The sequence below is a fragment of the Euleptes europaea genome, chromosome 11, assembly GCF_029931775.1.
Source record: "Euleptes europaea isolate rEulEur1 chromosome 11, rEulEur1.hap1, whole genome shotgun sequence".
Classification (NCBI taxonomy): Eukaryota; Metazoa; Chordata; class Lepidosauria; order Squamata; family Sphaerodactylidae; genus Euleptes; species Euleptes europaea.
Window position 1 is genome coordinate 51,935,199 of NC_079322.1, and position 21,731 is coordinate 51,956,929.

Genomic DNA, 21,731 nt, shown 5'->3' on the forward strand with positions numbered 1-21,731 from the left:
TCTCTCCAGGATCAGAGGAGCATGCCTATTATATCAGGTGCTGTGGAACACAGGCAGGATGGTGCTGCTGCAGTCGTCTTGTTTGTGGCTTCCTAGGGGCACCTGGTTGGCCACTGTGTGAACAAACTGCTGGACTTGATGGGCCTTGGTCTGATCCAGCAGGGCTTTTCTTATGTTCTTATCATTCTCCAAGTACATAGACCTGGTGGACATGAGGACTCCAAGGACAAGAAAGGAAACCTTCTCGGTGCCCCACCTTTCCTGTGATTTTCTCAAGACTCAATATTTGTAGTTAATTATTATAATATCAGCATGTGTTGTAGTACTGCTCTGGCTTACCTATGGGTACATCCCATTTTATACCTATATGAAGAGACAGCTAGTCAGGAGGATTTCCCCCCTCCCTCGGATGGTTTACATCTCTCTGCATTTATCTATTTTGAGCATATTGAGCAGAAACGTTCTTCTTTTGTGTCAAAAGTACTTGCTATCCCAATGCACTCCACAGTTAATAGGAAGATGGAAGATGCTGAACCAGAGGCTGCATGTTTCCATTTGAAACGGCATAATAGCATTTTCTCCACAGAGTGGTATTCTCGGCTGGAAAATAACACAATAAAGCATCCCCTGCCAGGTTTCCCAGACAGAAAGTGAACTTGAACAATAGGAGCCAGCTCAGCTCTAACTGTCCTGCTCTCTTGACAAGATTGTCCTTAACACATCACACTTTCGTTCGAAGTAGCGATGATCCCGTCTTGCTGGTTTCTCCGCTTCATAAAGGCTTCGCTATTATGAGATTGTTTGAGCATAACAAATGGGTGCAGATGTCATATCTGATAAGTGGAGCAGTTTAAAAATGAGAGGCAAAAAATAAAGCAGACGTTTTCTTTTCCAATACGACAGCATTTTAAAAGAGTTTCTAGAACTGAAGAGCCATCTCCCTATTTCCAATTTAAATACTCTGCTTTGCTTTACTTGTTCCCCTTTCAACATAGTCGATTTCCCACGTTTTTCCAGTTCCCTGTGGATCTGGTGATTTGTTCACCCATCTTTGTGCTTTCCCCCCATAATTGTTTTGTTCAGTCTCCTCCTTTTCTTCTGTCAGTCATTATCCATTAGGTAAAGAATGTCCGCACTGACCTGGATGGCCCAGGCTAGCCTGATCTCGTCAGATGATCTCAGAAGCTAAACAGGGTCAGCCCTGGTTAGTATTTGGATGGGAGACCACCAAGGAATACCAGGCTTGCTGTGCAGAGGAAGGCACTGGCAAACCACCTCTGTTAGTCTCTTGCCATGAAAACCCCAAAAGGGGTCACCATAAGTCGGCTGCGACTTGAAGGCACTTTACACACACACACAAAGAATGTCCATTAGGAAACAAATATTGCCCTTCAGAACAGCTGGTTGGCCCCTGATCCAGCAGGGCTCTTCTTGTGTTCTTAAGAATATATGAGGTAAAGTTGGCTACTATGTGAACAGACTGCTGGACTTGATGGACCTTGGTCTGATCCAGCAGGGCTTTTCTTATGTTCTTATGAGAAAAAATATGCATGTGGATCAATCTGTCGTATATCCTGCTCCAGATAAGGTACTCCGAGGGAGAAGCAGAGGTCTCTGGATGTTTCAACCCAAATTAAAAAGAATCATGTTGAAAAGCCCATTTACCTGGGGAAAACCCCCCATAAAAACAAGCATATCTATAGATTAATCTGAATGTGTAAAATGACTCTATAACCCTCTAGCTGGTAAAAGCGAAGCAAGTTGAAAATGACATCTCCCCACATGAGTGAAATGTTTCAGCAGCCAGAGCTAGATACTTAATGTGAGTAATTTGCAAATGGAAAATCACCCAACAACTATCTGCATTCTGGTAACATCTGGTCTTAAAAAACAGTTATTGATAGTGAAGGAGAATATAAATTCCATTCTACATAACATAGTGGGGGAATCAAATCTAAAAAGATGTTAAAGAAACACACACAAAGGTCACAAATGGCTGTTTCCCTCGCCATCACCCCTCAGGCGACTTCAGGTCTTTGTGTTGATTATGAATACCATTTGCAACTGTCAAGGGTGGCCTTGCTCTTCCCCTGCATTTCCCTGTGTTTTGACCACATTTTCAGAGACCTGTTTTATCTCGAATTTGAAAATGTGGGAAAACGCAGGGAAATGCAGGGGGAGAGCAAGGTGACCTCTGAAGGTCGGAAACAGCATACATAATCAACACGAAGCCGCAAAGTCAATGGAGGGGATTATAGTTGTTCAGGAATTGGGGAGGAGCAGTGGATCAGTGATTGAGCTGATTGATCATCTGCCTCTCATGCAGAAGGTTGCAGGTTCAGTCCCCAGCATCTCCATTTAAAAGGATTATGTAGTGGGTGATGTGCAAGCCCTTGACCTGAGATCCTGGAGAAGCACTGCAGAAGAAGGCAGCTTTATGTGACATGGAAATGTTGTGTAAGGGAAAGGCCTGAGAACTGGGCACTGGCCATTCCACACTAGGACTATCTGACTTTTCCATTCTTCCACACAAACTTCCTCAATAGAATTAGCAACAGACATTCTGTACTAGTATAATCGCCAGCTGAGCAAGGACAGTAATTCCAGGTTCAAACTGCCCAAGGTCTATCCCATTTCACATCCAAGGTCTATCCCATTTCACCTTATTTTAAAGCAGGCCGTAAATAGGGACATCTTTCCACTGCCTTCCCCTTGTTCATACAATGGTGGCCCTCTTTATTGTGCTGCAATTACCTTTTTATCACCCCCCTCCATTTATTGCTGTTACTTTCTGCCTTGTGGAAATAACAACTATGTCTCAATTTTCACACCAGGCTTTTATTCTCACCTCAGATAGCACCTTCTAAAGAATTGTTAACTAAAATCTCATTTCAAGGCCCTCTGAACAGAGTCATTGTCTTCAAGCCATGTTATCCCATTATACTCTTGAAAAAAAATATATGGCTATACAACTGCAAATGAGAACAGAATTTAAAAGAATGGAGATTATCTATGATCAAAATGTCTTTATTAGTAGTAAAGAGGTACAGTTAAATAGAAAAGGATTTAAGACTGGGGGTAAGTCTATACCACCAGCATGGTTGCCATGGGCAGTATATGTGCTCCCATACAGGCTGAGTACATGTAAATTAGGACTGAACCTGAGTCTTGTAATGAATACGCATACATCTGCACCTTGGTACACAGTATGCCGTTCAGAGTTAGGGAGATGCTTTGTGGGAAGCACTGTGAACACACTCTGAACTTGGTTGTGTGACATGTTCAAAACTGATTGGCAACATGATATCACTATTTCCAGTTTAAAAATAGTGATAAATAGGATTTCCAACTGCCAGTTTACACCTGGGAATCTCTCACTAGTACAATTGATCTCCAGATGACCAAGATCAGTACCCTTTTGGAGGGTAGACTCTGTGGCATTATACCCTGCTAAGGTCCCTCTCTTCCCTAAACCCTGGCCTCCCAAGGCTCCACCCCAAAAATCTCCAGATATTTCCTACCCCTAGCTAGTGACACTAGGATAAAGCAGCTCCTAGTAAGGGCTGTGAACAACAAAGAGTAAGAGGAGTTCATCCCTGTTTTGTTTATTTGTTTTGTGTACTTCTGTGCACCTTTCTACTGCAATAGATACCTAAGGCAGCTCAGAAAAAATAAAATCCAGTAATAAACATTTCACACCATAAATATCATTTAAACATGTCTAGATACAATAAAAACCACTGCCTTCTCGTCTACCCAAAGGCCTTCGGGAATAAAATTCAGTTTTTGTCATTTTCCACACAAGGCCTGCAAAGACAAACATGTCCTGCAGAAAGGAGCCCCATATCTTGGTGGCATCGTCTGAGAGGGCCCTCCCATGATTCACCATGAATCTAACTTCAGACAAGGCAGGTTCCTGAAGGAAGGCCTCACCCACTGATTTCACATGAACACATGAAGCTGCCTGATACTGAATCAGACCCTTGGTCCATCAAAGCCAGTATTATCTACTCAGACTAGCAGTGGCTCTCCAGGGTCTCAGGCAGAGGTCTTTTACATCACCTACTTGCCTAGTCCCTTTAACTGGAGATGCTGGGGATTGAACCGGGACCTTCTGCATGCCAAGCAGATGCTCTACCACTGAGCTAAAAAGTTTGGCTTGTTGATACAGGAGAAGACAATCCTTCAGATAGTTAGGGGGTATCTTCAGCCCTATGGTAAGTACTTCCGCCCAAGTGGCTTAGGTTGCTAAGTTTACAAAGGAAGTAACAGACCCTTGATAGGGCAAGATGTTAGTCACTGGGGAGGCAACAGCAATGATCCTGGAAAATTTAAGAGGGGGGGGGTCTAAAAGGCTCATTCAGATATTTCATGTTTCCATGATGATGGAAGCTGCTGTAGCTGAAATCTTTGAATTGGCTCCTGTCACCAGTCCCATCCTGATCCCCCTGATTTTCCTATTTCTAATTAAGCTCCAAAATGAGGCTGTTCCCTTTAGTTGGCATTTGTAGTCAGAACAGGAACAGTACAGAGAATCATAAAGCCCGAGGGAGAAGGACAGGGTTTCTCCTCCAGAAGGACTCATCTAATTGTCTTAGTATCAGCCAGAGTGAGAACAGAGCACCTATCCATCCAAGCGGGTATGAGTATAACAAAACTGATAACCCTCCCCGCCCCCCCGCCCCCGAGGAGAGGGTTACTACTGCCTGTTCCATGAGCAAGCAAGAGAAGAGTCTTGTGAGATATGCCCACGTCAAGCCGACATGGCTTGGAATCTATGAACAACTGTAAGCCATTAAGCAAGGAAACCAGGTTGCATTAGCTTACTATGTTATTTTGACTGTTTTGCATCCTCCCATGTGTCTGAAATCTTTTCCATCTTTCCCCTTTTTCCATGCAATTAGTTATATGCAACTTCCCTCCTTCCTCTGTTTTCTAAATATACTTTTTTTTTAACTTAAGAGAGCCTCTGTCCTCCCCAAATCACTCAGGTGCAAAAGATGTGGGTTATATGTAGCACAGCTTTCAGTTGAGCCGGGCAGCATGTTTAGCTAGATGGGGAAGGGGTTTGTGACAGAGGCAATAGCAGACCTGTCAGATTCTGTTAAATCTTAAAGCACATGGTAGCCTCTATCTGCTGACAATAATGGCAATAGTCAGATGCCTTCAGGGAGGCTGGGGAAGCAGAGCTCTCCATTTCTGACTTTCCTCTGCCCTTCCCTCTAGGGTTGCCATCCTCTGGCAATGGACAAGCTTCCTGCCACCCCCCAGGTTCCAAGCCTTATCAAGACTCTTTGCTCCTGTGGAAGCAAGGGGCGGGGAGTGACAATGCAGGATGCCACACAATGTCATGACATCATTTCTGGTTTGTACCCAGAAATGATGTCACAACACTCAATGGTTAAAAAAAAACCCATAAAGAATCATGGAATCATAGAGTTGGAAGGGACCACCAGGGTCATCTAGTCGAACCCCCTGCACAATGCAGGAAACTCACAACTACCTCCCCACACACACACACAGTGACCAGAAGATGGCCAAGATGCCTTCCTTCTTATCATCTCCCTAAGGTCACAGAATCAGCATTGCTGACAGATGGCCATCTAACCTCTTCTTAAAAACCTCCAGGGAAGCCACCTCCCGAGGAAGCCTGTTCCACCGAGGAACCACTCTAACTGTTAGAAAATTCTTCCTAATGTCTAGGCGGAAACTCTTTTGAATTAATTTCAACCCATTGGTTCTGGTCCGACCCTAGAGCATCATGATATCTCTTTTGGGTACAAACTGTACATGATGTCATAACATCACACATCTTCCTGCAACATCACTTCCCCCCCCCCCAAAAAAAAGGCTATGCTGGTTGTGTTTGGCTGGCAACTATACTTTCCCTGAACCACCGTAACAGCCCCTCACATATCCATACCTCTAAAACAAATAGGCACATTTATTAAATATTTTTTTTTACAGAGGTTGTTTATGAATGTGACATATGGAATCTTTCTGTGGATAGCTAACCATTAGAAATGTATTTTGGTCTCAGTCACAACCTATATGGAAACCAATAATATTAATAGGTTTTGTAAAAACAATTTCTGTCTTGGTTTGAAGGTTATATCTTCCTGAACTGACATAACAGCAAAAATCAGATAATGTTCAGAGGGGAATTTTGCCTTCTAATCACAGGTGAAAATGGCTGTCATTTGAAAACAATATCATTGCACATCTAGGCTGGTGACTCTTAACAGATGGTCAGAAGTGATTTTTCTCCAGTTAATGTTCCTAAGCTTCAAAGAGCATAAGGAAGATACCAAAAGTAGTGGCTGTACATGACATTAATTGAAAGGCAGTGTAATTTGCTTTTGATCCCTCAGACACTTCTATTCAGTTCCATGAAATCACTAGAGAAATAAACTGAGGATGTGCCATTGCTGTTTATGCCTAAAAAATTCTTTATTCTGTCATTCACATTATCTGTGCATACTTTTAATGCAAGAATTAATCAGTCCATTGTTCCTCTTTAGAGAAGACCAGTCTTATGCCCCACACCTATCCGAGAAATACAATAGCAGACCATGATAACTTCAGCAGTATCATGACAAGCAATGCCATTCATTCTCCAGAATGATACATGCTATCACCTGCCAACAATGCTTTCTGCTATCTACATAGATAGGGCTGCCAACTCCAGGCTGGGAAATTCCTGGAGTTTTTTTTTGGGGGGGGGAGCTTTGGGTTTTGGGGAGGGGAAGGACCTCCAAAGCAGTCATTTTCTCCAGGGGAACTGATCTCGGTTGTCTGGAGATCAGTTGTAATTCTGGGAGATCTCTAGGTGCCACTTAGAAGTTAGCAACCCTGCAACATAGGCCAAAACAAGTCAGTCCTTACATAAGAATAATATGGACACATATCTGGCTTTTAATAGCAGTATTAAAAGCCGATTCACTCAATACACATCGTTGTGGCATCCCTGAGAACTTTGTATCACGTGTGTCATGAGTCAGCCTGCTGAGGCTTCCTCTGAGGAAGAGCGCCTAGAAGCAGCAGACAGTGAAAGGGAAGAATGACAGCAGGCAGAGCAGGCACAAAGAGATGAGTGTTCCCCATGCCTGCAACCATCCAGGGCAAGGGACTCACCTGCGTCTGACAGCAGCCCTCCACAGCCTCTGGAGCAGTGATGCAGGAGGAGTAGATCGGTGCTGCTTGAGCGTAGGAGAAGTGCTAGGTTGCAAGCACAACAAAGAGCACTGCCAGCTGACAACAGTGAGGATGATGAGCCTCCTCAGGCAAGGAGTGCTGAGTCAGAGGAACCAACAACACTGGTTCCTCTGACTCAGCACTCCTTGCCTGAGGAGGCAAGTTCCTGAGGAACTGGTTCCTCCTAGGCTTATTTAAGCAGAGGCTTTCATCCAGGAGGGCGTGGAAACAACTTGCGCTAAACTGTTACTTTACTTTGGAAGTCTGCTTGCCAGTGACCCTGGACTGAACCCTGACAATTCTTTTGGACTGTGTTTGTACCTGGGAACTGTGTGCCTATGACTCTGGGCTGACTCCTAACTATTCTCTGGGACTGCATTTGTACTAGTTGGAACTGAACTCTAGATACACCAGCTTTGACTTTGGACTGCTCTTGACCTTGCTTCCCTGCCTCTGGTCCTGGGACATGACAGCGTGTATGCTGCTGAAAGTGCCATGTGTCTCAGCAACATGACGGCTGTATGCTGGTCATGACTGCAGCATGCTTGAAGAATGGACTTGAGCCTTTCCCCTTCTGTGCTGTTTTCACAAACTGAAATGGTCCCAGGTGTGGCACTCCTGGTACACAGGTGATGTGAAGTCCTCATTGTGATCAAAAGGACTTTTCTTGTGTGAATTGGTCTTCAGAAACCAGCAGGAGAACATCTCAATCTTCCAGAATACTCAGCTGCTGACATCAGAGGCACCATACTTCAAAAAGGGAGCTCTAGTGTGAAATTGCTGAACAAGAATGTATTGGCAAATTTGTTTGGTTTGGACTTCGGGTTTCTTTTTGCTACAAGTGTTCTGTTAGCATAGCATAGCTAGAAAGATGGAACAGTAACTGCTTTTATTAATGGCTCCCTCTATGTTTAAAACAAGAATAAAAGATGTGGAGCACATTTTCTTAGGTCCAACCAAATTGACACAAAACATTTTGCAAATTTTTGAACTTCCCAGAGTTCTTCATCAGGCTGGATGTTACACATTTTTAAAAAAGAGGAGGGTAGGTTTCTCAGGCCATGATCTTAAGGTCTGATCATTCAGGCATCCTCAGTGAGATGGAAGCAGGCAACTAGCTTCACTCCATTGCTGAGGTGCTTGCAACATGGTCTCCATGACCTCAGGGGTCTACTCTCTTGGACTCTGTTCTTGCTTTGTACACTGTTGTGCTCTGCATAATGTCACAGACCCCAGCATTTCATTGATTTGAGGGATCTTTCACATTTTTTTCTCTGCAGCCCTGATGTGGGAGGGAGGGAGGGAGAGAGAGACTACATGCATTTTATGAAGTAAGATATTTATGCTGTAATGCGTCTATGAAATGTATGTTATTGTCCCTCTCTTTAAGGCCAACATGCCACTCATTTCCCTTTATCAGAGGCATCCAGATGGTAGTTTGTCCTCACACATTTACATTTTTTAGTCTGCACAGAGGATATGCCTTTTCATGTCAGCCAGTCTGGGTTTTACAAAGAGTGGTGAGAAGCCTAATATTGCTGGAGTGGGGGAATCAGCACTGAAGTCACTGTAAAATAGTCTTTTTTAGCTATCCAAGTCTATACAATACAAAATTATGTCCGTGTTAACATTTGTGTCATTTCTTTGTACCATAAATGCAAAAAAAAAAAAAAATGGGGGGAAAACTAAAGCCTTTTCTTTTTCCTTAGGGTTTACTTGTGGCAACTATTTTCTGTTTCTTCAATGGAGAGGTAAGCATAGAAAACAATTTAACTTGAGTGCACATAATTTTAACATAAATCTATGACAATTAACAATATCACTGCTCACTCCTGAATAATAGAACTTGGGTCACAAACAGAGCCTGATGCAGAAGTCATGCCTGTGTGCAACAGACTCATGCAAAGGGAACAATTTGCTCATGGTTCCTCTTGCTGGATCAGACACTATTCATTCATTCATTCTTATATTTTTGTCCTGAAATACACCAAAAAGTAGCTGAAGTAATTACTTCATCCACAACCTTTTTAAATAAAAGGTAATATATATAGTTAAAACAATAACATAGGTGAAATTCCAAAGACTTGTACAAGAGCACTGTGCAGACATTTAAATACATATGCACTGAATGTACACTGGGAAGCAGGATCATGCCTATTGCTTTCACCCCCCAACCTCCATGCATTGAGGGGAAAGTCTAAGCAGAGTCCAATGTGTTTGCAAATGTAACTAGGGAGCCTATGTATATCAGGGATGTGTGCTCAGATATAACCGAACTGAATATATATCTCCAAAATATCGATAAGGTGTTTTTATGATATAATTGGTTCCCCAAAATGTATCAGGGATATTTTGGGACACTGTAAATATTAGGTAAGTTTATGTCAGTTTCAAGTATTTTGTTTTTTAAAAGTTGGTTCTTTGCTGGAGTTGGTTTGTGTCAGGTTTGTGGATGGGGTTTGGTGGATTCTTATGTTTTACATAGGTTAAGATTATTTTGTTTTATATGGGTTTGGATTCTTGGATTTAGTGTTAGTTGAGCTTAACAATAGCTTGTAATAGCCTTCCTATGGGGAGATTCTCAGGTTTTACAATTGTCACAGGGGGAGTTTCCCTCCATAAGAAATAATGGAGGATAGCTCAGGGCACCTTGTTTAGGGGCCCATAGAATTGGAACCTTGGTCCAACTGATTTGAAATTTGGGGGTTATTTAAAGGACAGGCACCAGCAGCTCCTCTGCAAATTGGGTGCCAGTATCTTTAAAAACACCCCCACCCAGCCCCCTGGAAAGATTCTCCATAAGGAATGATGGGGCTGAAAAGTATTGGAAACTAAGATCTTGGACATGCTTGGTGAGGCTAGACGTTTCTCCCCTTGGGACAACAGATTATAACCATACCATATGATTGTGCCACACCATAAATTGCTTTTGAAAAATACAGTTTCAAAAATAGTTTGGAAATCCCCCCTCCCAGCCATGGGCAGGCAGCTTTTTGAGAGGCACAAAGCCCAATGCTTCCTTATGTGTGAACACTACCCAATACAATAGTGAACAGAAGAAGAGAATGTGTCTCAGTTCTGACCTGCAGATTTGCAAGCTTGTTCTATGAGACCAGGACATGCAAACTCATAAATATCAATATTTGGAGAAGCAGAGATAGGCCATTCCTAACACACACACACACACAATATGTCATTTCATTCACACATTTAACAATAAGCATAGTCTGGTTTTAGCTGTTTTGAAGTCAGCAGAAAATAAACCCCTTGAATGACTGTTCTGTCACACACCCATCATATTCAATCAATATTTTATATGCCTTCTTGGCTTTTCACTCCTATTCTTCTATAATGGTATTCTAAAGTATCTTGTGAGGACTTGTCAAGCACCAATTTACTACCTATCAGAAGCCCTTCTTGAAAGGCACCCGAAGGGGGAAAAAACATTGTGATCCTGTAAGAGCAGTTTAACTCCTGAAAGTAAGGGTCTGTTAAAGAAAAGTAAACCAGCTTTTATCTCTATGCAAAGTAATGCAGACATTCTGTAACATTTAGAACCGTCTTGTGCATACACATTTTAACAGTTCCTCCAAAGCAATGACATTTATTGCCTTATAAGAAAAAGAGAAGATGAAGTCTAGCTATAGCTTTCCTTGGGCCACTAGATTGGTGTGTGGAGGAGGTTTTGAACTTCCTGAGACATGAAGCTAAGCTTTCACATGAATACGTCAGGGGGCAAATTATTAATAACACCATTAATAACTAAACATTTAGAACATTGTGCAGTTTGTAAGACATGAGAAAAATAGAGAGAAGCCAGAGCATCAGACTCATGAAGCCATTAAACTGCTTCTACAGGGAATATTTTTAATCCAATAGTTATGTGTTTTAATTTATGAAAAGTTCCATTGACTTTAGTGTATTCTGATTTTAACTTTGAGTAGGATAGGATATAAATACCAGAAAAGCCATGCAAATTATGCAAAATTTTAGTAGGCTTCAGTGACTATAGATTCTCTTAATGTGTAACTATGCCTGACAATACGATCCTAAGAACTCTTTCTTGGGAATAAGGCCTGTTGAATATATGTGATTAGAATTCTGTGCAGACCTGCTTTGGATGGCAGTATTCATGCCTAAAAGCCATAATACGCAGAAGTTGACAAGTGTTTGCATTGATGTAAACGACTTTTCAAATATCAGATATAATGGGAACCCTGATTATACCCTAACTCCACTAAAGTTAGTTGGAGTTGGGTCTGATCTCTCCAGTACAGCTTGATGCTTGACTCTACTGAAAGGTAACCAGTTTAGGATAATCAAAGGGGGAAAGTAGTGATTTAATTACCACCTCTTGAATCAACGAGTTGCCAGTAGCAAGTGCTGTCATCAAATGCCCCCTCAAAGCACCCATTTATCAAGAGTTCTGTATTGGCTGACAGTATCAAACAAGGCCAGAATCTGCTGTTACCAAGTCCATTTTCCGTCCCAATCACAGACAATAGTTGTGGCTCAAACATAGCTAAGCAAATACCTCCAAAGCTGTTTTCGGAAAGGGAACTGAATGTTTAAATTGTATCCAGATGTGAAATTATTTCGTGCCTCTTTGGGGGTTGAACTTATAACCTTTATGAATTCCATAAACCAAGCCATGAGAAGGGCTGCCATTTGACACACTGTTGAAAGTGATTCCTACTAGATGACTCAACTGTAGTCTGTAGATTCAGATTTATTAATACGGCAGATGCCATTAAAATCCATATCAGTTACAGAATTAAAACTGGAGAATATACAGTAACTAAAACTATAGGATATACAATTCATAGACAGTTTATATAATCTAAACAAACCTCGAATTAATAAAACATTCTCAATTTTAAGTTAAATTACTAAGCCCCAGCTTCGTCTGGCGGATCTTATATATTGCAGGACAGAATTTCATAAACCATCCCATAGGAGACTCCTCAGCCTCCCTTCCTCAGAGCTATCCTTTATTAGATTAGAGAGGGGAAATTTGCTTGCATCGGACTTCGTGGTAGAAAGAGCCCCTGAAAAAGACATGCTCAATAGATTCAACTTCACCTGACTTCCAGGGGCATCTCCATTCTGACCTTGGTAATCTCCTAAATCTGCCTTCTAGGATCACCGAGGGCAGGGCAAACTTCTAGCAAGGGATAAAGCCCCTCTTTGTTTATTCATTTCCAGAAATGAAAGATATTCTGCAGGTGATAACACATACCTATTATTGTCCGGGGCCAAAAATGCCGGAGAGTTCTGTACAATTAACAGCTCACAGGAGCACTCTTACCTGTGAGTAGTCGTGCAGGACTAAGAAGAGGGTATTGGAAAGTGGCAATCCTTTTTCTCTGAAGTAGCCTCCTGTGTCTTGTGTGAATCTGTTACACTGTTTACAAAAGCAGGCCACAAGGGGAGCAACCCTATGGACCTCTGTCAGTTGTCCTGAATTCCACCTGCCAAGCTATTGATAACTTTCAGAAGGGGCTAGATTATTTACTTTAATGATACTGCTCATTTAGCCCACTGTCCTTGAGCAATATCACACTAGATACAACAAAAATAAATAAATAAACAACCAGTTACCACACTTGAAGTCCTTTGAATTGAATTATGTGAGCAAAGAAATTGGCCAATGTAACCTCTAAATCTACTCCTGCCAAGAGTCTCTTGACCTTATCTGATGTTGACAGCCCCTCATTATGGTAGCAAAGAGGAGTAATCCACAAATCCCTAATACTGCAAAAGATACCACATTCCAGTAAGCAGTGTTCCAAAGTTTCTATCAGTCCAGAAGAACTGTCACAAAGTCTGTCAGGGTATGCAGTCCTTTGCATTCAAGCTTGCATTACTTGAGAAGGAATAGAGTTTAATCTTGCAAGTATAAATGCTCTCCTGTATTGAGTAGCTGCAGGAGCAAATTGGCCACCTTTGCTGTAAAAACAAGCATTTTTTGGCCTTGGTTGCAACTGAGGCCCTGTTATGAACATTCTTAAGATGGGCCCTCCAGGCCCAGTTAGCTTGGAAACGAATTCCTAAATAACAAAACTGGGTTACTTGCTCTACGGGTTTCCCACAAATTTGCCAATTATTCTTCTTTGGGTGATTAGATTTAGAAAACACCCTCACCTTAGGGAGCCCAGATTCCAGTAAAGGTGCTGTCTGGTCCAAACTGGTGCCCATGTGAAACACCACTTCTTTGGGGACCAAGGGTTTTTGAAAATACATCAGTGACCAGGGCTGCTGTTGCACTGGAGTGCACTTTTATTTCAGCGGTGGGGGGGAAACACCCTTGCCTGCATTTTACATTGTGTATTAATTACTGAGACATGTTGCCAGAACATTCTGATTAACCATTGCCGGGCCTAAAAGAGCCAGCTTGGTGTAGTGGTTAAGAGCAGTGGTTTGGAGCGGTGTAGTCTGATCTGGAGAACCGGGTTTGATTCCCCACTCCTACACACAAAGCCAGCTGGGTGACCTTGGGCTAATCTCAGTTCAGCCCCACCTATCTTACAGGGTGTCTGTTGTGGGGAGGGGAAGGATAGGAAATTGTAAGCCGGTTTGATTCTCCTTTAAGTGGTAGAGAAAGTAGGCGTACAAAAACCAACTCCTCCTCTTCTTCTTCCTTTCTTCTTCCTCTTCTTCCTCCTCCTCTTCCCCTTCTTCCTCCTCCTCTTCTTCCCCTTCCCCCTCCCCTTGCCCTCCCCTTCCTTCTCCTCCTCCTCCTCCGTCTCCTCCTCCTGTTTTTTTTTTTTTGTCCAGGGCCTAAAACCTAAAAGGATGTTAGAAATCTGAAACCACATTTGCTCTTTGACATTCTAATAATGAAGTTGTTTACTACACATCCTTAGCAGAAAAAGAAAATGCTTTAATTTCAAACCCTTATCAATTGCTCAGAATGCAAGTTAGGAAGTACAAATTACTGTTTGAGATGCTATTTTTTTCATTATATCTTTTTAGAAAGCCAAAGCCGTAATTTCCAGATCATAGCTACATATGAATTCATTATTTTCCACAGATGTTTTTAAAATAAATATGCGTTAGAAAGGCATTTGGGGACTTAAACTTAATAGATTTGGCTTGCTGATCTATATGTTTCCATTCACTGCTCAGAATCAGAATTGTCAAGTCACTCGTTTCATTTGCTTATTAAAAACGTAATTTTTGTGTGTAAAAAGCAATAAACTGTAGGCTGTAATCTACAAACAAGCCAAAATTGGTTTTAGACTTCATTAGTTCTAAGACTACAATCTAATCTTACCTTCCATGGCAAAAGTCCCTTTTTCAATGAGACTAACTTTCCATTCAATGGAAAACTCAATAGTGTTTCAATGGGATTATATACAGAATACAGACTGAGCATGTTCATTGCCCTCTAAGAGCCATAGAATGTTGAGGGCAGTTTAGCTGAAGAGGCAAAAGTAAAACAGAGAAGGGGTGATTTGTGTTATTGAGTCCCTACCAGTTTATAGTATTCTAGTGGGTATAGCCCTCCAACCCCAAGGGTCTACCCCAAGGTCCACCTTTATTATATAGGCTAAAAATTACCCTGTTTCTGCACTGTGGTGCTCAGTTTTGAGGGTACAACAGCAGATTTTAGTTCATTTCACCCTGACCCCCCAATAATCCGTTCTATAGGGCAGGGTGAGCAGGAACCTTACCCTAACCCTTGAGATCAGTTATGTCAGGCGCTTACATTACAGGAAGAAGGGATGTCTGGTAATTGTTTATTGCCCTACCCGTAATTTCTTATGAACTGCCGGTTTATTTATGTAGGAATTAATGATCCCTGTAACACTTTCGCCCTGACCTGGATGGCCCAGGTTAGCCTGATCTCGTCAGATCTCAGAAGCTAAGCAGGGTCAGCCCTGGTTAGTATTTGGATGGGAAACCACCAAGGAATACCAGGCTTGCTGTGCAGAGGAAGACACTGGCAAACCACCTCTGTTAGTCTCTTGCCATGAAAACCCCAAAAGGGGTCGCCATAAATCGGCTGCGACTTGACGGCACTTTACACACACACACACACACACACACAAAACACTTTCACCATACAAAATGCTCTGTAGCTGTTACGTCATTCATGCTCACAATTTTGTGAGGTAAGTTATGTACAGCCTGAAACAATGATTGGTCTATAACTAGATAATGAGCTTCATAGTTTAGATCTGCATCTTTTTTTTTAGTTCAAAGAATAATCCAGAGGGTATGGGCGCCTACGGAAAAGATAAAGAACCTAGATGATTACAGTATCTGTGTCTCATCCAAAAAAAACATGTTGGAAAGGCAACCTGGAACTTCCCACAGCTACACAATTTTCTTACCCACTTAGAAATCTGAAGAATCAAAAGGATTCAAATATCTACCCATTTTGAGAAAACAGTTTACTTTAGGCATTCTATTTTTATAAATTAAAGCAGTTTTCTAAGATATACCTTAATCCACCCCCTCCTGCCGACACTATACAAATATTACAGTGATGTTGATCTGGTAATAGTTTTACACTTCAGAAGAAGAAGAAGAGTTGGTTTTTATATGCCGACTTTCTCTACCACTTAAGGCAGAATCAAACCAGTCTCCTTCTCTTCCCCCCCCCCACAACAGGCACCCTGAGAGGTAGGTGGGGCTGAGAGAGTATGACTAGCCCAAGGTCATCCCGCTGGCTTCATGTGTAGGAGTGGTCAAACAAATCCAGTTCACCAAATTAGCCTCTGCCGCTCATGTGGAGGAGTGGGGAATCAAACCCGGTTCTCCAGATCAGAGTCCACCCCTCCAAACCATTGCTCTTAACCACTACACCACGCTGGCTCTCAAAGAGCTGGACATGCCACAGCACTGTTTTCATAATAGCCTCCTCTCCTTTTCACTGGAATGGCGATGTGCTGAGATAGATCTTCAGTGTCTGGAGGTCAAGGCCAAGATCTAGGAAACGCAGAATTCACAGTCCAGCTTTACTTTTGGAAAGTTTGGCATTTGGAAAGTTTATTTCAGCTGTGCTTCCACTCATTTTGGTGTAATCTGTGCCTGGAAAAGGTGTACATTTTCCTAAGTAATTTGGCTTGCTTCGTATTTTCAGAGAGTATTGTTCTAGAAAATTGATCTAAGGCAAATGAAGTTGGGCGCCTTTTTTTTCTGGCTAAACCTGGAAGAGAGTTATTATTTTCCACCGACATGCCAGTTGCTCTTGCAAGTGCACAAGGAAGGGAAAAGAGCAAACAATACATGATTAGCCAAGAAGGAGACGGCATGACAGCAGAGCCAGTCCTATGATTAGGTAGAGTGACATTGCTGCTTCAGTGAGCCAAGTGGTCAGGCATTTATTGTTTCTTAAATTGAAGAGTGAAAGCATTTTTTTTTTGCTCCCTCCTTCTTCCCACTGAAAGACCTTGACACCCCCTGTTCCTGGACCACTGGTGATGGTCCAGGAACTCTCGAGATCAGCATGTGATAGAACAAGTAGGACTGTAGTTGGAGAGCTAGTCCCACCCACACTTGTGTGAGCTCTGGCTTGAACTAAGCAAGAGTTAATGGGAGAAGAGCAGTTTTGTTCCCCAGCTGCACATCCCCCTGCAGTCCAGAGGATTGTCTAGTATAAGCTGCTTTGGAGAAAATGGGAGAACTTTGGTTTCCTCTACCAAAATTTCTCCAGAAGGTGCAGCCTTAGATCCTGCACAATCTATTAGCTAAAACCACAGTCTAATCTTCAGCATTCAGTTTCTTCCAAATTGTCCAGTGAGCTGTTGCCAGGTGCATACAGATCAAAGTGATATTTCTTGGGGCGGGGGGGGGGAACTATTCTATGGCACAGAAGAGGGCTTAGCTGTAATGTAATGGAAGCTCAGTTGCTCAGTGATTTATTGCTTATTACTGGGCCATTCGCATTCAGGAAAAAGAAGACGAAACCCATCCAACGTAAATTATTTCAAAGACAATGCAATGTTCCACATCTGCCTTGGAAATGAATTGCAGAGGCTCTTTGCTTCACAAGTCTCCAGTACCACAAAAGCTTGGCTGATAACAACAAGAACTTAGTAAAGAGTGACCCCAAAAGTTGGATGTTTTAATCAATAGAAAAACACGTTGTAGGTTTTGTTCCTCTCTCTATTATGTTTTCTTTCTACCATCCTTCAGAAGGAATTTATAGTGGTACAGTAAGCTGAGAAATCCACAATTCTCTAGTTGGCCACAGGCAAATCACTTTCTTTCAGCTTGAACCCTTGAAAATATGGGGGAAATAATATTAATCTACTTTACGGACATGTTATAAGAGCCCTTTTCTGCCTCTGTATACCTCTGTGTTTGTTGTATAGTGTATAAAAGGAGTCTCGCAAAACCATTTACATTTTTTCATTGGTGAAGCAAAAGTGCTATGTGAGTACAGGAGTTGTTCTAAGTGCCAAGAACCTGACAGTTGAGCTGAAAGTTATAACAGAATAGTAATATTTATTATATAGAGTACACAGAAATAAAAACACTGGGCCTTATATACAGGCTAATTAAAAGAATATATATAAAAATAATTATTAACTTTCCAACATTGTTGATGATAAAAACTGCTATAAATGACCAATAAATAACCAGACACGTTTCAGCCTGTGTGGCCTTCTTCTGTGGTCATATATACAGTTACAATTATTAAAGAGACACATCCAGAAATACATGTAAAAGGTGTGCCATAAAACAATAACCTTATATATTGTGTGGCTGTTGTCACTTGTTGTATTATCATGGATATTTCACCATTTGAACTGGCTCACACAGAAGTCTTGTAATGTATTTGTAATGTTGTACGGATGTGTATACCATCAACCAATGATAAAGCATATTGGTTGTTCTAAGTGCTTCTATCTTATAATCTCTACAGCAGTAATGTAAAGTAGGCTTCCCATTCCCATACCTGGGAAGGCAGAGGTGAGGGATAGCAGCCTTCTTAAGGTCATTACCAAGAAAGGTAATGACTGAACATAAGAAAGGCCCTGCTGGATCAGACCAAGGCCCATCAAGTCCAGCAATCTGTTCACACAGTGGCCAACCAGGTGCCTCTAGGAAGCCCACAAACAAGACGACTGCAGCAGCACCATCCTGCCTGTGTTCCACAGCACCTAATATAATAGGCATGCCCCTTTGATACTAGAGAGAATAGGTATGCAGCATGACTGAGATGTAGTTCAAGTGTGTACTTCCTGAATTGTAGCTATCAGATATTGCCCACATGGCTGAGAAAATGGAATGTGTCTAAATTCCCTATCAAAATAGGTATGAATGTGACCTAGAGGGCATGCATGTACACACAGGCATGTGCACACACAGAAACAAAATATTCCGAAGCTCCAAGATGCAAAAGCAATGACCCCTCCACCACTCTTATTTAGATTTTTTACTTTGTGTCATGGCCCACATTGTGGAATGTTGGCATTACATTTACAGTTGTAGGTTTCTAAAGGAAGAGTGTAGTGGTGTAGTGTTTAAGAGCGGTGGTTTGGAGAGGTGGACTCTGATCTGGAGAACCGGGTTTGATTCCCCACTCCTACACATGAAGCCAGCTGGGTGACCCTGGGCAAGTTACAGCTCTGTGAGCGATCTCTCAGCCCCACCTACCTCACAGGGTGTCTGTTGTGGGGAAGGGAAAGTGATTGTAAGCCAGTTTGAGTCTCCCTTAAGTGGTAGAGAAATTCAACATGTAAAAACCAACTCCTCTTCTTCTTAAAATAAATGTACAAAATACCATGCTTTTTGTTTTAATATCTTTAAAATCTACAGATAAAAGCACTTAAAACAGACGACATTTACGATTCATTCTGTCTTCACTGTGTGTGTGTAAAGTGCTGTCAAGTTGCAGCCAATGTATGGGGACCCCATTGGGTTTTCAAGGCAAGTGATTAAGCAGAGGTGGTTTGCCATTGCCTTCCTCTGCAAAGTCTTCATTTGTGGTCTCCCATCCAAGTACCGACCCTGTTAGCTTCTGAGATCTGACAAGCTTGGGCTATACTATATACCATTCCACATCCCCCTGTCTCCACTACTACTACTAATTTCACTATTTTATAGTTAAGGGATAAGGCGGCTGAGGGGAGACATGATAGAGGTTTATAAAATTATGCATGGTTTGGAGAGAGTGGACAGGGAGACGTTTTTCTCCCTCTCCCATAATACTAGAACGTGGGGTCATCTGCTGAAGCTGGAGGGTGAGAGATTCAAAACAGATAAAAGGAAGTATTTTTTTCACACAATGCATAGTTAAATTGTGGAACTCCCTGCCCCAAAATGTGGTGATGGCTGCCAACCTGGAAGGCTGTAAGAGGGGAGTGGACATGTTCATGGAGGAAAGGGGTATTCGTGGCTATTAGTTAAAATGAATACTGGTCATGATGCATACCTATTCTCTCCAGGATCAGAGGAGCATGCCGAATATATTAGGTGCTGTGGAACACAGGCAGGATGGTGCTGCTTCAGTTGTCTTGTTTGTGGGCTTCCTAGAGACACCTGGTTGGCCACTGTGTGAACAGACTGCTGGACTTGATGGGCCTTGGTCTGATCCAGCAGGGCTTTTCTTATGTTCTTAAAATCTAAATATGCTGTCCAACATGCAGTTATTAAGGTTGTGAACAATCACTAACATACAGTGTTAATGTTGCATCCACACACCCAAAAAAACTTTAAAGATCAATTAGCAAAGGATTAAAACTGGAGTGTCCGTTACCTTTTAAAAAATACCATCGGTTTAAAAGAACTCACACCAACACAGAGAGCAGTATTCTTTCACTTCATTCTCCCCCCATGACCCAAACTAATATTTGTACAAGTACATTCTGTTACATAGTGGCTGCAGTAGACATCCAACAATCTACTGTATTAAATGTTTGCCTAACTGCTTTTCAGAAATAAAGTAGTTTAAATTAGAATAACACTTTTCTATGTAACCAGCTAACATCCACAACATTTTTACAATGTGATTTATTCAGAGTCTGTGCAGTCTCTACTGAATAAATTTCTCTTGGAACAAATTATTTATCTAGTATTGTTTTGATGGGTCTCGTTTTACTATGGAGGCAGAGCATTAAAATAAATTGATTTTTGACAGACACTGACTGCATCACTACATTGCAAAAATGAATCTTCACCATTAACTCTGTTTATGAAAAGCTACATATCTAATCCTGTGAAAACATTCAGTGTATGTTTATGGAGTATTGTAGATACAATATTATTGAGCCTGTTCAGATTCCAGCACCACTCTTCAAGATGTCCTTAGAAAGGAGAACAGACATATACTGGACACTTTAGTCCTGTACATTCTACAGTGAATGCCTGTACTTCCTGCATGTGCATGTATACATCTGTTGTCAGAAAGAACTATCATATGTTCACAAATGAAACCAGGAACCAGTACCTGGATAAACGTGGGGTTTGAATCACACATTGAGTTGTACGTGCACTGAACGTAACATGAGAATTACCCAACGTACGTATAAATAAAATTCAAGTGTACATTGTACATGCATTCACGGTAATTTGTGAACAGGGCTTTTGTCGGAATTTGTTCAGACTAGCCCAAACCCTCTCTTACCACTCACTAGTCTTAAATTCTGTTTCTTTCACTTACAGGTCCAAGGAGCTTTGAAAAGGCAATGGATGCAGTATAAAATGCAGTGGGGTCAAAGACGACGAGAACATTGCTCTACGCGATCGACCTCCTATACAGCAACATCTATCACAGAGGTCCCCTATATCTCCAACAGTGAACAGTTTAATGGAAAGTATATAGATGACTCTGAACTTGTGGCATTAAAATCTGGAGAGACGTCCGCCTAGCTTACAAAAAGAGGATACGGTTTTCTGTTTGTACAGGAAACCAGAAGGAGAAGACTTCCAGGCCATTGCAAGAGCAGGCTCTGTTAGATGACAAGATGTGTCATATGTAAACTACAGAAACTCAGCTTTCTGATGGTGACAACATCAAGAGGGTCTGAGAGAGAGAGAAAGAGATGTTCACTGGATCCAGTTGCCATGGAGGAAGAACCAAGGCTGTGCTACTCTGTGAGAAGCATGGGATTTCCCCAGTTCCAAAACACAGCCATTATATGAAATGAGGATGCTACAGTAGTAAAAATTTCTACAAGAGGTCGCATGAAGATCTGGGAAATATAACTGTTTCTGTAAATGGATTTTTTGTTGTCTCAACTAAGCTAAACACAAGAAAGAAATGGTCAGCAGCTATTGCATAAGATATTTTTACCGTAGACTTCTGATCCATAAACATGAGTTACTTGTCAGTGTCTTGAGAAACATTGCATTTGAATAGCCCCAGTGTTTTCTTAAGGGTTTTTGCACTTACGGCAAAACAATTTTTAAAATATCATTCCATTTTATTTAAATCCTCACCATCTCAAGAGGATAATTTACAGTATTATTCTAATATCAAGCACAGGACAGAACTGAAGGTAAACTATTTATTGTGTCACAAGTGTTCAAGATAGATGATGCACATAAGAAATACAGTGTGGAGTTGGACAATCTAATGC

General features: G+C 41.7%; 1 protein-coding gene across 1 annotated transcript in view; it reads left to right on the forward strand.

Moving 5' to 3' along the window:
• Positions 1-21,127, forward strand: part of CALCR (calcitonin receptor) — a 95,577-nt gene extending 74,450 nt beyond the window's left edge. Inside the window, exons 11-12 of the mRNA XM_056857620.1 lie at positions 8,904-8,945; positions 20,815-21,127. Coding sequence (XP_056713598.1) covers positions 8,904-8,945; positions 20,815-21,021 — 249 coding nt within the window. The 3' untranslated portion in view covers positions 21,022-21,127. The remainder of the gene's footprint in view (positions 1-8,903; positions 8,946-20,814) is intronic.
• The last annotated feature ends 604 nt before the right edge of the window (positions 21,128-21,731 follow it).